A 13076-nucleotide genomic window follows, 5' to 3' on the forward strand; every position below is an offset into this window, starting at 1 on the left:
AATCCTGACACGAACAGTTGATTCAGTCTCCGTCCTGGAGCTAGAAGAGGCCTGAATGCTTTACAGCCCTCGGAGCCAAAATGTTGTAACGTGTCTGCTTCTAGAACAAGGGGAACTTTTACTCCAGTTAGTAAATTCCAGGAACACAAGATTTCCTGTGTTCACGGCTTTACGTCCAGCGTCTAGCTAGAACACGGTCTGCAACCTAGGAGATGCTTAATGAATATTTGTTAAATACTGAATCCTTCCAGGGCAGGGACTACTTTTTTCATCCCCAGCCTGTACTGTAGTGTTGGGTGCTTACAGAGATTTCAACACTTTCAATGCTCTTATCACACGGGCTTCCTAGAGCGCAGAGCGTAATTCTGCATAGCCCTTTCCCCAAATCAGGAAACAGGAAGTCAGGAGGCTGCATGCCCTTGACACCATGTTTTCCTAAGGGCGAATATCATCAGATCCAAAACTTCTGTAGAAGTGAATGTACTGTATGTGAAAAAAAATGAAGCGGCCCGGGCCCCAGATATACAGGCAGGAGAGATGTGGTCAGTAAAAAGGAGGGGTCAGACGGGATTCTGGGCAAGGACTGAACCCCATCAGGGGAGATTTCCCCCACTCCCCCTTTCTTACTGAAAGCTGTACAGACTAGCTCCCTCCTCCAGCAGCCTTTCAAAACTGCGTCCTAGGATCTTTTTAATCTCCATGAGGTGGTCAAGATACAGACAGACACCAGAAGCCACCTACATATTTGTTAAACTTTATTTCCTCTGAGTCTCTGGGGAGGCAGCAGGGATGTAAGGCGAAGTGGCAGTAGCTGCAGGGGCCTGAGCAGAGCTGGTGCTGGGAGGGGCCGGCGTGGGCAGGGTGACGAGGAGATTTATTAAATATCCGGGGCGGAACACCAGCTAATGGGTCTCCTTCATCTGTCTTTGGATTTTGTGCAGCATCTCCTGCATCCGCCGCAGCTGAAACAGGCACATGCATCAAAATGGGTACTTTCAGAGAGCCCTATAGTGTTAGGAAGTGTCCCCAAGCTCTAATCCTTTGAGCCAGAGGCTTGGTAGCCTAGGTGTATGATGGAGATCCTGGGTAGAACTACTAATCCACCAATCCAGGACTCAGGCTCCAGAGCCAGGGGTCTTCCTATTCCCAAATCGAGAGATACTGAAGTCTATAATCAGCAGGGGACCTCCCAGGCTGTCAGCCCCTACCACCCCACACTGCTCTCACCTCCTCGTCTTTCTCTCGGATCAGCCTCTCAGTTTCTGGATCTGTCCCTTGTGGGACAGCAGGGATGGGAAAGTCAGTACCACTCTCTCGAGTCAGTTTGCTGAGGGAAAGGGGGAAAAGGGTTGGTAAGACTAGGGGGACCCCAACACCTGCTTGGATTGAGCCCAGAGCCTGTAGAAGAAAAAGGGAGAGCTGGGTCTCGCCCAAGGCTGTGCTTGGGGTCCCCCCTGCCAGCTGTGTCCTGGCTTTTGACCATACTTGCGATTCCGTTCTTTGACCACCAGGCGGGTCATGCTCTGGATACACTGTGCCCGGTAGTTCTCATAATGTGTCTCCCGCGTCACATCCTTTAAGTCCTGCATGTGAGTACGCACCAGCATTGTCCTCAGCTTCACAAAGTCGCAGTGCCCTGGGTTTTCCACTGTATAGCAAGGCTAGGGGTCAGCCAGGGGCATGGGTAAGGGAGAGCCACTGAGAGCAAGGAGGTACCCTGATCAGGAGCTCAGTGCTTTACCTTCCACGATGCCCCAAGGGTAGAGACGGCCCCTGACTCGTCGGCCTCTGGCCTCTACCACAGTGTTGCTGCCAATTACAGCAAATGGGATGCTTTCCTGGAAGAAGTTTGGGGTGTCTGTCAACAGCCCCCATCCTCACCTGTTTCTTTCCACCTATGTCTTCACCTTCTCCGCTTCACTCTAGGAAACCAGGGTCCTCTCCCACCCCAAACAGCCCACCCTTATATAGAATTCTACTTCTTCCTTCTGCCCAGAAGAAACAAGATGGGAAAGGGATGCCCTGGGGTGGCCCCACCTTTAGGGCTTGGTCCTGTAATTTGAAGTCTTCATCCTCATCAGAGTCACAGTCTGGGAACTGGTAGACCTTGATTCCAAAGTGCTCTATCTCCTCCCGGATCTGGCAAACACACAAGGGGCCCACAGTTCTGGGGACCCCGTCCTTTCCAGAGGCCCACCTGCTTCCCTCCCTGCACCGGACTCCCTCACTTTGCGTTTCTTGCGCTCCACTTCTGGAGCTGTCAGTGTGTCCGCCTTCGCCAAGACAGGCACGATGTTGACCCGCTGGTGCAGGGCCCTCATGAATTCAACATCCAATGGCCGGAGGCTGGGGAACAGGAATCTGTGACCACCTGCTTGTGGCAGCCCTGCCCCTGGTGCTCTTGGCCTGTGCCCGTGGCAGCACCCGGTGGCGTCAGGAGCCTCAGGCTCGGACCATACCCGTGGCCGAAGGGTGAGATGAAGTACAGGCAGCAGTGCACTCGGTTGTCTTGGATGTTCTTGCGGTTCAGGCCGCTCTCATCTCGGAAATACTGCTCAAACTGCTGGTCGATGTATTCTGCCACAGGCCTCCAGCTGGGGCAGGGACAGACAAGCAGAGAAACTGTGACAGTGGCCGCTGCCCAGTGAGCTCTGAGACTGCAGAGTAGCTCCCGCCCTGAGCAGTGTTTGCAAGACTTGGTTATTCCCTGGCTTGCTTCACTACCTCTTCAGGGAGGCAGCTGTGGGACAGGGGGGCCGCTGACGTGTCCTGATGGGAAACCAGGCCAAGCCCACAGGCAGAGTTCAATAAATACTAGTCTGATGAGAGGGAAAGAGCCCAGATGACCAAACCAAGCAGTAAGAATAGGAAGGTGCCTGCAGGTGAACACCAGTTGGGGGAAACCAAGGCAGCCCTAAGGTTCACGGTCCAGCCTCGGCCTTTGTTCATATGGTTCCACCCTCTCCAAACCCACTCCATCCTTCAAGGCCACATCCAAGAACCATCTCTTCCACCAAGTCTCCTTTATACCAATGCACATTGCTCACCCTTCTCTTCACAACACAGTCAGATAGATGGTAGGCAGGCAGGCAGGTAGGTAGATAAATAGATGATGATAGATATAGATATATAGATAGAAAACTGAGGTTCTTCAATATTATTATAGAGAGATTATATATATATAACCTCACTGTGTGGTAAAGAGAAGGGGAGTATATGTGAACTTATCTGTCTATATATCTCTATCAAGACCCTCAATTTTCGAGTCCGTTGCTCTTCTGTTATCTAGTTGAATCCTCACTGATAGGTGCCCAGACAAGGGGACATTCTGAACATCATCTCTCATGTTATACATGAAGAATTAAATCCAGAGCAGCTAAGAGATTTGGTCCAGATCACCTTGGCTAGAAAATTCCCTCCCCACCGAGTCACTGGCCTTCTGTTACTCAGCTCGGTGTGTTTATCACTACACTGCCTGAGCCACTACTGTTCCCCAAGTGATGCACGTATTAGAGAACCATTGCTCCCCACTCCCCCTGCCATTAGGCTGTAAGCCTTTCAGGGACCAGGATCATGCATACTTGTTCTGCATCCCTTAAAATGTCCAGCACAGGCCAGACACCTAGTGTATGCTCAATAAATCCCAGCCGGTTGACTAAGCGAGTGTATGTGGAGGAGCACAGCAGACTGTGAGGTGCTGGGCACGTAAGATATTATTATGGGAGGTAAGAGGAGTGAAGTAGATTGAAGAGGGGATGACGCAGCAGGAGCCAGGTGCTGTTGAGGTTAGAGTTTCAGGGCCAGCCCCATTTGCTGAGAACTAGTCCTAGAGCAGGAAGGGTGATGGTGACATGGAGGCCTCCTCAGTCCACCAGGAATATTTGTAGAGACCACAAACATGTACTAGCACAGTGCTGTAGCAAACATGTGAGGAATAGCCCCTCCCTCCAGGCTTAGACTATGAAGTCAAAGATGAACCAGTGTGCTGAGCCCGAAGTCACGTGTTGTAATGATAAAGCGTGTAATGAAGGTTCAGAGCACAGCAAGGTCTGGAAGGGTCTGGTTAGTCCATGAAGCAATTATCCAGGGTCAGCTGCACGGGCAGCTGTGTAGCCACGCAGGGCCCTGTGTTCAGAACAGTCCGCACTTGGTTTGAGTTGCTGCTGTGACCATCTACAAGTTCTTAATAATTTTGAACAAGGAGCTGCAGGTTTTGATTCTACAGTGCAGTTATCATCTTAAAATTCATGAGCGTAATGTAAACAGCCCTTTACAGTGTTTGAGGCACATTTACACACATCGTTCTAGGTGGTTCTCAGATCAATGGGGTGGGGCAGTAAGGGCCGGTCTTTTTCAGCGGAAGACCCAGGAATGCAGTTGTTCGCTCAAGATCGTGCAGTTACTAAATGCTGCATTGAGATGTGAACACTGGCCTAGAGGCCTTAGCACTGCCCTGCCGGGCTTTCTCAACAGAGGCCCCGCCCTTTCTCCCATCTGGGCCATCCATTCTTCCCCTCATCTACTCACTTAGGTCTGACCATTATTCCTCCCATTGCTGCAAAGAAAAGCAGGGACGATGGGGGTGAGGGACAGTGGGACAAAGCCACCCTCTCATTTGGCAGATAGCTTTGAGGGCATGTGGGGTTTAAACAAAGTTCCACTTTTTTCCCTTTGTCTCTTCTTTTCCCCTTCTCTTTGCTCCTCCCTCGTTCAGCCTCACCCCTCACTAACACTTGTCTGTGGTGCCTAAAGCCTTGCTGTGAAAGGCAAGGGGAGGAGAGCGGTGCTGTTTATTGAGCACTTACTACGGGTCAGGCCCTGTTCTACGTTTCGCCTCTGCCTTTTTGAGGCGCTTCTCTCTCATCTTCCGTCCTCATCCCCGCTGCAGAATTATAGGTCAGAGTCGGAAGGAACCTCAGAGATCTGCTGTTCCAATCCTCTGCCTCTCACTTTACAGAGGAGGCAGCTTCCAGCAAGGAGCAGTGCGTGCTCAAGGTCACCAGCCTCTTCCCCCTCGACAGTTTTGAAGATGCCTATGCCTGTGTGTGCCCTGGGCATGTGTGTGGAAGAGGTGGTAGGCAGGGAAGCCGCTGGGGCTGTGCTGGAGCGGACATACCACTCTGTGTTGTTGACTGCATCCCCGAAACCCGGCGTGTCCACAATGGTGAGCCGCAGCCTGACGCCCTTCTCTTCTATGTCCACTGCGTGCTTAGTGATCTCCACAGTCTGCATGATCCGCTCTGGAGCAGGGGGAAACTGAGGCCAGGCCCAGGGCAAGGACCTGCCCCATCAGGACAGGCCGCCCACCCCAACCAGCCTGGCTGCCCAGACTGCCCCCTCCCACCCCAGGGCTGCCTGGGGGACTGTTCTCTGGGAACCAGCAAGGAGCACATTTCCCAACAGGAAATGCCGGTGGCCGTTGGCTCTGGCCCCAGCCTCTTGCTGCTCCCGGCTTTTTTCTTGGATTCCTGGAATCCTTTGGGGGTCAGAGGCTCACTCAAAGGGCAGGGTTCTGGTCCCTGCCCTGCCTCGGCACCCAAATCTTTAGGGAGCTGCCTGGTGGGCTGCCAGGCTAGACGGGCCTGTAGAGAGATGCTGTCAGTCTCTCTAGAAGCCATGGTTTCCTGCATGCTGGAGAAGGCTCCATCCCCCAGACTCCGGAGCGAGTTTTTCCCAAGGCAGGTAGGGGGCCTGTCTTCATGCTCCCCCCTTTTCCTCACCTTCAGCACTGAGGAGTTTCCGATCCCTGTACAGGTCAGTGAGGAAGAGGCTATTGACAAGAGTGGACTTCCCCAGGCCAGACTCTCCTGACAGGGAAGACAGGACAAAAGCACCAAGTCAGATTAGACCTGCAGCCAAGAGGCCACCCCAGGAGACCAGGGTGTGAGGGAGCTGCTTCTTATTTAGTTAGCATGAGACCAACCAAACCATAGCATTCTGGAGCTGAAAGGAAGCAGAGAGAATAGCTTGTCCAGCCTTCTCATGTGAACGAGGCCCAGAGAGGGTGAGAGATTGCCCAAGGTCACCCAGAAAAAGGCAAATATAAGAAACCTATTGGTTCTTTGCACCACTTAGCTGGCGTGCACACTTTGGGGCCCCCATGGCTCCAAGCTATTTTGCAAAAAGGGATAGCTGCTTGCTGCTTCCTCCTTCCCTAGCCATACCCCCTCCCCACATATACATCATTCCCACCTGAGGCACCCCATTAAGCACCCCAACCCAGCCCAACACTGCCCCTGCCCTACCTGCCACCATGAGGGTAAAGTCAAAGCCTTTCTTCACAGACTTTCGGTGAACTTGATTGGGGAGGGTCGCAAAGCCCACATACTCCTTGTCATCCTAGTGTATAAGGAGTCAGAGAACATTAGGGCGAGAGGCAGGAGGGGCCCCAGGATCCTCCACGGGCCTTCTGCCTCTGTCCGAGGTCTCTGCCCAGCCTTAGGGGAGCAGTGCCAGACACCTTCGAGGCCCCATCTGGCCTCCCGCTTCCACTGATGCGGTCAGTTTCCAATGCACAGCTGGGGCCAACACAGGAGAGAGAGACACCCCGGCTCAACATGCACAAACACGTGTGCACGTGCCCCATATACACGTGCCCATCCACGCACATCCACTCAGGCTCTCTCTGCTCCCTCCCCGGGTCTTCCTGCATCAGCCCAAGGAAAAGTAAGGACAGGGCTGATGGCTCTACCTCGGAGGAGTCATAGGGATCAAGCCTGCCCCACGGGCTGCGGGGCCGGGCCGAGGGGCTGAGAGGGGCCGAGGCCGAGAAGCACGGCTGGCTGTCAGAGGGCTGGGGCCACAGGGGGGGTCTGAGCTCCAGGTCATCCTCGTAGAGGTCGGGGGCCTGGGGCCTTGGCTTGGGAACTTGGGGCCGGGACACCCAGGTCTTGGCCTCTGGTTGGTAGCAGCTCTCGTCCCCTGGGAAATCCTTCACGAACTTGTTCAGTTCTGCATCATCCTTGTCTTCCAGGAAGCGCTTGATCTGAGGGTTGGGGGTGGGGCGGGTAGGTGGGCAGGTGGCAGGAAGGGAAGAAGGAAGGAGGAACACAGGAGAAGGCAAGAGGGAGAGAGGAAAGCGCTGGTGGTTAGAAGGGAAGGGAACTGCGCTAGCAGCCAAGCCAAAGCAAGTGCTCCCCATGTCCCTCACCTGCTCACACAGGTCAGGTGCCCGGAGAGGGCCCGGGCTCCAGGAGCCGCCTGGGCAGCCCGGGGCCTAGAAATGGCAAATGGGAACCCAGCAGCTCCAGCCCCTGTACCCCCTCTCAGTGGGGCGCTGGTTGAGGCTGCCCTTCCTGGGATCTGGCCAAGCTGGGGGCCAAGGACTACCCCAAAGGCCAGAAAGTCAGACTGAATGAGAGGCGGCAGACAGAGGCATTAGAGCTGAGGAGAGAAAGGGGCGCTGGATTCCAGGAGAGTGCCCAGAGTCAGAGGGGTAGGGACAGAGGGGAGAAGGGGAGAGAAGGGAGCTGCCTGGCCTTCAACCAAGAACCAGCAGGGGGCTCCGTGCCTCCTGCCTCAGCGGCTCAGGGCACAGGGGCTGAGGTGCAGACTCCCCCGGAGTGCTCACTCCCCAGAGCTGACTGCCCAAGCTCAGCACAGCCAAGCAGACTCCCGTACCCAGACAGCGAGCCGCACCAGAGCCAGAGCCTGGGCCCTGGGGAGAAGGGCCAACCTGCTGGTGGACGTTGTGCAGGTGGAGGGGAGCTGGGAGGGGCTGTGATGTAGGGCAGGAGGACACTGGCCTCCAGAGCTGCGGACAGCCCCCAGCTGTGAGGGGCCTACAGGAGGAAGCACCCCTCAGTTGCCCCTTGTCCTCACGGTCTGGAGCTGGGTTTTCGGAGGCCATCTGCTCTGAACTAGGAACCACAGGGGTGGCAGGCTGGCTCCTGAGTAGAGACTGGTTCCAGCCCATCTCCATCTTGGATGAGAGGCCACGCCCCTCACTCACCCTCAGCTCTAGACCCGAATCCTTCCACTCTCCTTTGGGGGGCAGCCCCCTTTGTGGCGTGCCTGGCGGTGCTGGGCTCAGCTCTGCCTCACAGTGGCCACGTGCTACCCCGGACAATGGACAAGGGCCGGCTTCAGAGGCTGGCTCACCCTGTGGGAATGGCCAAGCCAGTGGGGGCTACCCAGGACCACTGTGGGGTCCCAGCCAGAGTCCGGGGGAGGTCAGATGGTCACAGTGCTCCTGCAGGTCCCTGGTTCACAAAGGGGAGGGCTGAGGGGTGGCATGCCCACTGCCAGGCTTATGCTAGAGGGGAGGGACTGAGATAGGGAGGTGAGAGGGACAGGTCCCTCAGAGCTACGTCCAGGCTGTCACCATACTGCCTATAGACACAGTCTCCAGGCCTTGCCCAGATGGGGGAGGAAAAGAGGCCCTTGAGCCCAAAACTGGACCCAGCAGGTGGGGGCTTAGTGACCAGAAGAGGCTGTCTTGAGGCAAGCCTGACCTTACAGACTTTTCTCACCCACATTCTTTGTAGAGTCCAGTGGGGTGACCATACATCCCAGCTTTTGCTTATTGTCCAATGATCAATTGTGTCCCTTCCCACTCTCAAAAGTGTCCCAGCTTGGACGATGAATTATATGGCGGTAGAGAAGGGATGGGGCTGGTGGCTACAGTCTGGGGAATTCCAGGAAATCCCGCCCTCTGGACAACCCCATAGTGGCCCAGCAGCTGGTCTGGGCTTCAGCTAAGGGTGGGAGAGGACTGTGCTCCACCTGGCTCCCCCAGGAGCCCTGAGCAGAGGGGAGGGAGAGGGAAGGCACTGATGGAGCCCCTAGCCCACTCTCCAGCAGAGCTGCAGGAATCCAGCACCATTCTCCCTGCCAGCCCTGGCTACTCTGCAGCACGGAGGAGCCCACAGGGGGCTTCTCCTCCTGTCTGCCCTTCTCCACCCCTGGCTCTGCAGTGACCAAACCGTTTTCTGACTTTGAGCCCTAATTCCAGCCAAGGCCGGGGAAGACAGGTCGGGTCCACCCATTCCCCAGAGCAACACCTTACCCCAGCTTCGGCCCTGTCCTCAGGGACAGAACTGCCTCCACATCCCATTGAAAGGTCCATGTCCCACGCTTCAGACTCCCTGTCGGCAAGCTCTAGGTCTAATTTTATCTGCCACGCAAAGTTCCTCACACACAGATACAGCCTGGTCTTGATGCTCTTGTTGTAATCCGGAGTCCAGGCTTGCTCCTTTCCTTTCTGTGTGACCCCCACCCCACCCCCCGTCTCTGTCAGGGGCCAAAAAAGCCTGTGGAATGTCCTTCCCCACCCCTCCTCCTCCCCTTCCCTTGGCTCCCACCCTCCAAGGACAGCTCAGCTGCAGCGGGATCACTGGGCTTCTCCGCAGCTCCCTCCTCTTCTGATTGGCTGCCCCCTGAGGCCTGTCCTCTGCCTACCCTGGTGGGCACAGCGGCAGCCTCCCCCGCCTGTCTGCAGCACAAGATCTGGAGCTGCTTGGCCCCTCCTGTTAACCCCCAAGGACACCGAGACCTGTCAGAGGGTTGGGAGCTGTCCCCAAGGTGACCTGTCCCATCAGTACATGAGACTGGCTACCCAAGCGACTCCACTCCCAGCGGATTCCAATCTCTCTCTTTCAGCTTAACTTGAAGCAGTGCTGAAGCAGGATGAGGTGCCCTATAACCCCAGTCATAGGTTCTCGTGGAAGCCGACTCAGTTTTCTTTCCAAGTGTCCCCTTGTGTTTTCCCACCAGAGAACCCCACTCTCTTCAGAAATCTGCCCCTAGATTTTCCTGCAGAGAGCCCCACAGGGACTCCTCCAACCCAAGGATACCTGACCTCTGACTCATGGGAACCTGTCACTTCCATCTCTTGCAGAGAGTCAGCGGGGGCGCTGCTAGCCCTTGGCCTGAGGGGCATGAGTTCAGGCCCAGGGGAGGCTGGCATCCCAGTGGCTTCTGTTGCCAATTAGGTGGGAGACAGACTAAGGGGTCTGGCCGGGAGTGTGCGGGCCAGCACTCTACAGGAGTCAGGAGCCCAGTGTTTCTGGTTTGGCCAGAAACACCCTTTGTGATTCTGAATAGTGTTTTCATTTCGGGGGCCTTAATGTTCAATTGTGAATGGCCCTTCCTGGACTCCCAGGAAGGCTAGGGAGAGAACCACTCCCAGATGACAGCTACCTCATATGCTTTGAACCTGAGGAGAGGAGTGCCTCACAAGTCCCAGGATGGTTATGAACGTTGGCCTGCCACTCTTTTTGCATGCGAATTAAAACCGCCTGGGGCTCCTGGGCTGGGGAACTCTCCCCACTGGTCTCCTTTCACAGAGACCCTCACAGAGGAGTGTGGCTTGATATGAACCAGTCTAAGGACTGGGCTGGCTTGGTGGCAGGGGCCAGAGACTGAGGACTCTGGTGGCAGTGGGGTGTCTTTAATAGAGAGGAACAGGGTGGCCTCAGCCGAGTTAAAAGCACGAAGACCTCAGCTGAACTGAACTTAGTGTGTGGCAGAAAAAGCCCCTCTTGGCCTCCGCTGGGCTTGGCACGATGGACAAGCAGTGCTCCCCCAGGCTTCCATCTCCGGGACAATCAGTCTGTCCATCCCCATGTGGGGAGGAGGATGGAGGCAGGGATAAAGACAGGCACCACATGGCCTCTCCCAGGAACCCCCCTTTGAGGAAGGTCACAGGGTCACCAAGACTTCCTGGCCAAGACTTGGGCCTCTGCCTGGACACAGCTTGAGAGACAAGAGCCCAAAAGGTTGTCCTTTCCAGACCCAGAAACTTCTGATTCCGTGGGGCCCGGGGAGCTCCCTTCTGGAGGCTGCCTACAGTCAACATCCTGCCCCCCAGGCTGGTCACGGATCTTCGCCTGCTGGAAACAGCCCCTGCCTCCTAACTGGAGGGCAAAGGCTGGGGGGCTTCCAGACTGGGAGGAGAAGCTGGCACTGGGCCTGGAGGCCCTGACACCTGGCGTAGTGTTTGTGGTAGGCTCTGGCAACAATGGCAGGAGGAGAGATGGCCAAACATCCAAACTTCCTACCTGGGAGCCCCCAGGGAGGCTGGCTGGGGTTCCAGCTCCTCCTCCCACTACAGGCAGGTGGCAGGAATGAGTTTCCCCCAACCCCCACCACTGCAGAGGGACCTGGTGGTGGTGGGGGTTAGGATGCTGCAGGAAGCAGCTTTCCCATGGTTCCTTTCTAAGAGGCACAGGGCTATAGCTGATCCTGCATACATGGGGGCTGGACTTCCCTCTGCCAGCCGGCCCTGGGAAGATGGCCCTGTGGGACGGGCCCAGGTGCTGCCCCTTGCCAGGCTTTGGGAAGGCGGGCCCACGCGTCTCTCACCATACCTCTTGGGGAGGCAGGCACTGTTTATGGGCCTCTTCTGTGTTTTCCAAAGGAAGTTGGTGCTGGTCCCTGAGCTTAGGGTAGGTGGGTGAGGAAGGTTCACCCAGATAACAGCTAACCCACGCAAGGACAGGGACCCTCCCTCCGATCATCGCTGACGCGCCCTCCCAGGCACAACAAGGGCGTATCTGCCGGCGCACCCCAAACCCCAGCATGGACTCACCCCTTCGTCTAAAATCAGGGGTAACAACCCGGGGGTTGGGGCCCGCTTCTAGCTGCTGAGATCAGAAATAGAAACTTGGGAACGGCGACACAGCAGTGCTCGCCTGTGCCCACTGCCGGCGACAGCGCCTCCTGACCGGCACATCCAGGGCTGCGGCGCCGCGGGTCCCCGCGAGCCGCCCGGGAGCCGCAGGCCCTGCGCGCCCCGGCCCTGCCCCGCGCCCCCAACCCCGCCCCCGCCCCCGGCCTTACCATGGCTGCGGCCGGGGCAGGGCCGGCTCTGCCTGGACAGCGCCCGAGGGACCCGCGGCGGAGCTGCGCGCCGACCTCGCTGCACCGCCGGCCCCCGCCCGCCGCCCCGAGTGCGGACCGGCCGGGGGCGGGGCCCGGGGCGGGGCGAGCCAGCCCGAGGCGGGGTCTGCACCTCGGCGAAGTGGGTAGGGAGGTGAGGGCGCGCGCAGGGCAGGGGGCGGCCAGTCTGGGGACAGCCAGCGTGAGGCGAGTCTGGCAGCCTGCGACTCCCGGAGGAGCAGGGTTTGAAAAGGCGCTCGGGACACTGCTGTACTGTCACCTGGCTCGTCCTTACTCAGCTCCTAAAGGATGGCCTCGGGGCAGCTTCTCAGTCCCAGGGCCTGCGCCAGATCCCAAAGAAGAAGAAAGGGCCACCTGGCATCCCCAGGAGAAGCCTCTGGAAGGGGAAGGGGGTTTGCTCCATGCGTTGGGAAGAAACCATTAGCTCCCCCAGAGTCCTCGAGGTTTGCGGGAAGCGAATCCGACTGATGTCCAAGTTACTGATCATCCACACCCCGTCCACACCCCCTCCACACCTCCTCAGGTGGAATAGCAGACATTCTCCGTCTCCACCCCAGCTGTGAGGAGGGGACAGCAGGTGCCCTTTGCGCAGGACCCTGGATTAAAGATGAAAGAGGATTTGCTGCATAAATTACCCAGGGATCATCTGCAGGAGAGGCCCAGCGGCCTTGCCTGTGGCGGAGGAAAGTGGGGTGGTCCCCAGAGAGACCGGCCCAGGCACGCTGGGCAGGCAGGTGAGAGGCTGTGGGCATAGATGCCCTAGCAGTTTTAGAGGCATCAGGGGCTCAGAGTCTCAGCAGCAGTCTGGGGGGAGACCTTAGGGGTGGGGAGTTGGTGGGGATTTCCTGAGCTAATACAGGTCTGAGCTGGTCAGGTTTCTATGGAAGTTTCTAGAAGCATGCCCCTCCCTGGCTCCCAAGAGCCCCCCGCCCCACACACAGCAGGCTTACTGACCTAAATACACTTTGGACAAAACTGAAGCCCACAGTCACAGCCCTATTAGTAGAAGCGCTAGAGGTCCGCCTACCCTATTTCGGTAGGATCTGTGACCCTGTGGCCATGGCTGGGATCAGTTAAAACTCATCAGATGGAGGGAGGGGCCTGGGTAGGCAGAGGAGGTCCCGCTCAGAAAACCAGGGGCTGCTATTGGAGATGGTAGTGGGTATCCGACACAGGTAGGCTGTGGGATGGAAGGGGCGTTGGTGCATAAAGAAATCAGTTCACTGACCAGGCGG

General features: G+C 56.9%; 1 protein-coding gene across 5 annotated transcripts; it reads right to left on the reverse strand.

Annotated features, from left to right (window-relative positions):
* Nucleotides 1-738: 738 nt before the first annotated feature.
* Nucleotides 739-12062, reverse strand: LOC136392501 (septin-4). Of its 5 annotated transcripts, none has more exons than XM_066364676.1 (12): nucleotides 11782-12062; nucleotides 6692-6985; nucleotides 6246-6339; nucleotides 5721-5807; nucleotides 5117-5240; nucleotides 2460-2594; nucleotides 2229-2346; nucleotides 2038-2139; nucleotides 1742-1838; nucleotides 1486-1648; nucleotides 1228-1327; nucleotides 739-962 (listed from the first exon to the last, which is right to left on the reverse strand). In XM_066364676.1, exons 1-12 carry the CDS (start codon nucleotides 11782-11784, stop codon nucleotides 903-905), a joined length of 1377 nt encoding a protein of 458 aa, XP_066220773.1. In that variant the 5' UTR covers nucleotides 11785-12062; the 3' UTR covers nucleotides 739-902. The 5 variants fall into 5 exon arrangements, with proteins under 5 accessions (XP_066220773.1, XP_066220774.1, XP_066220775.1 ...); XM_066364677.1 differs by having other exon boundaries at nucleotides 6942-6985; nucleotides 11782-11894; XM_066364678.1 differs by lacking the exon at nucleotides 11782-12062 and adding an exon at nucleotides 9008-9175.
* Nucleotides 12063-13076: the final 1014 nt, after the last annotated feature.

Source organism: Saccopteryx leptura, chromosome 2 (assembly GCF_036850995.1).
Source record: "Saccopteryx leptura isolate mSacLep1 chromosome 2, mSacLep1_pri_phased_curated, whole genome shotgun sequence".
NCBI lineage: Eukaryota > Metazoa > Chordata > Mammalia > Chiroptera > Emballonuridae > Saccopteryx > Saccopteryx leptura.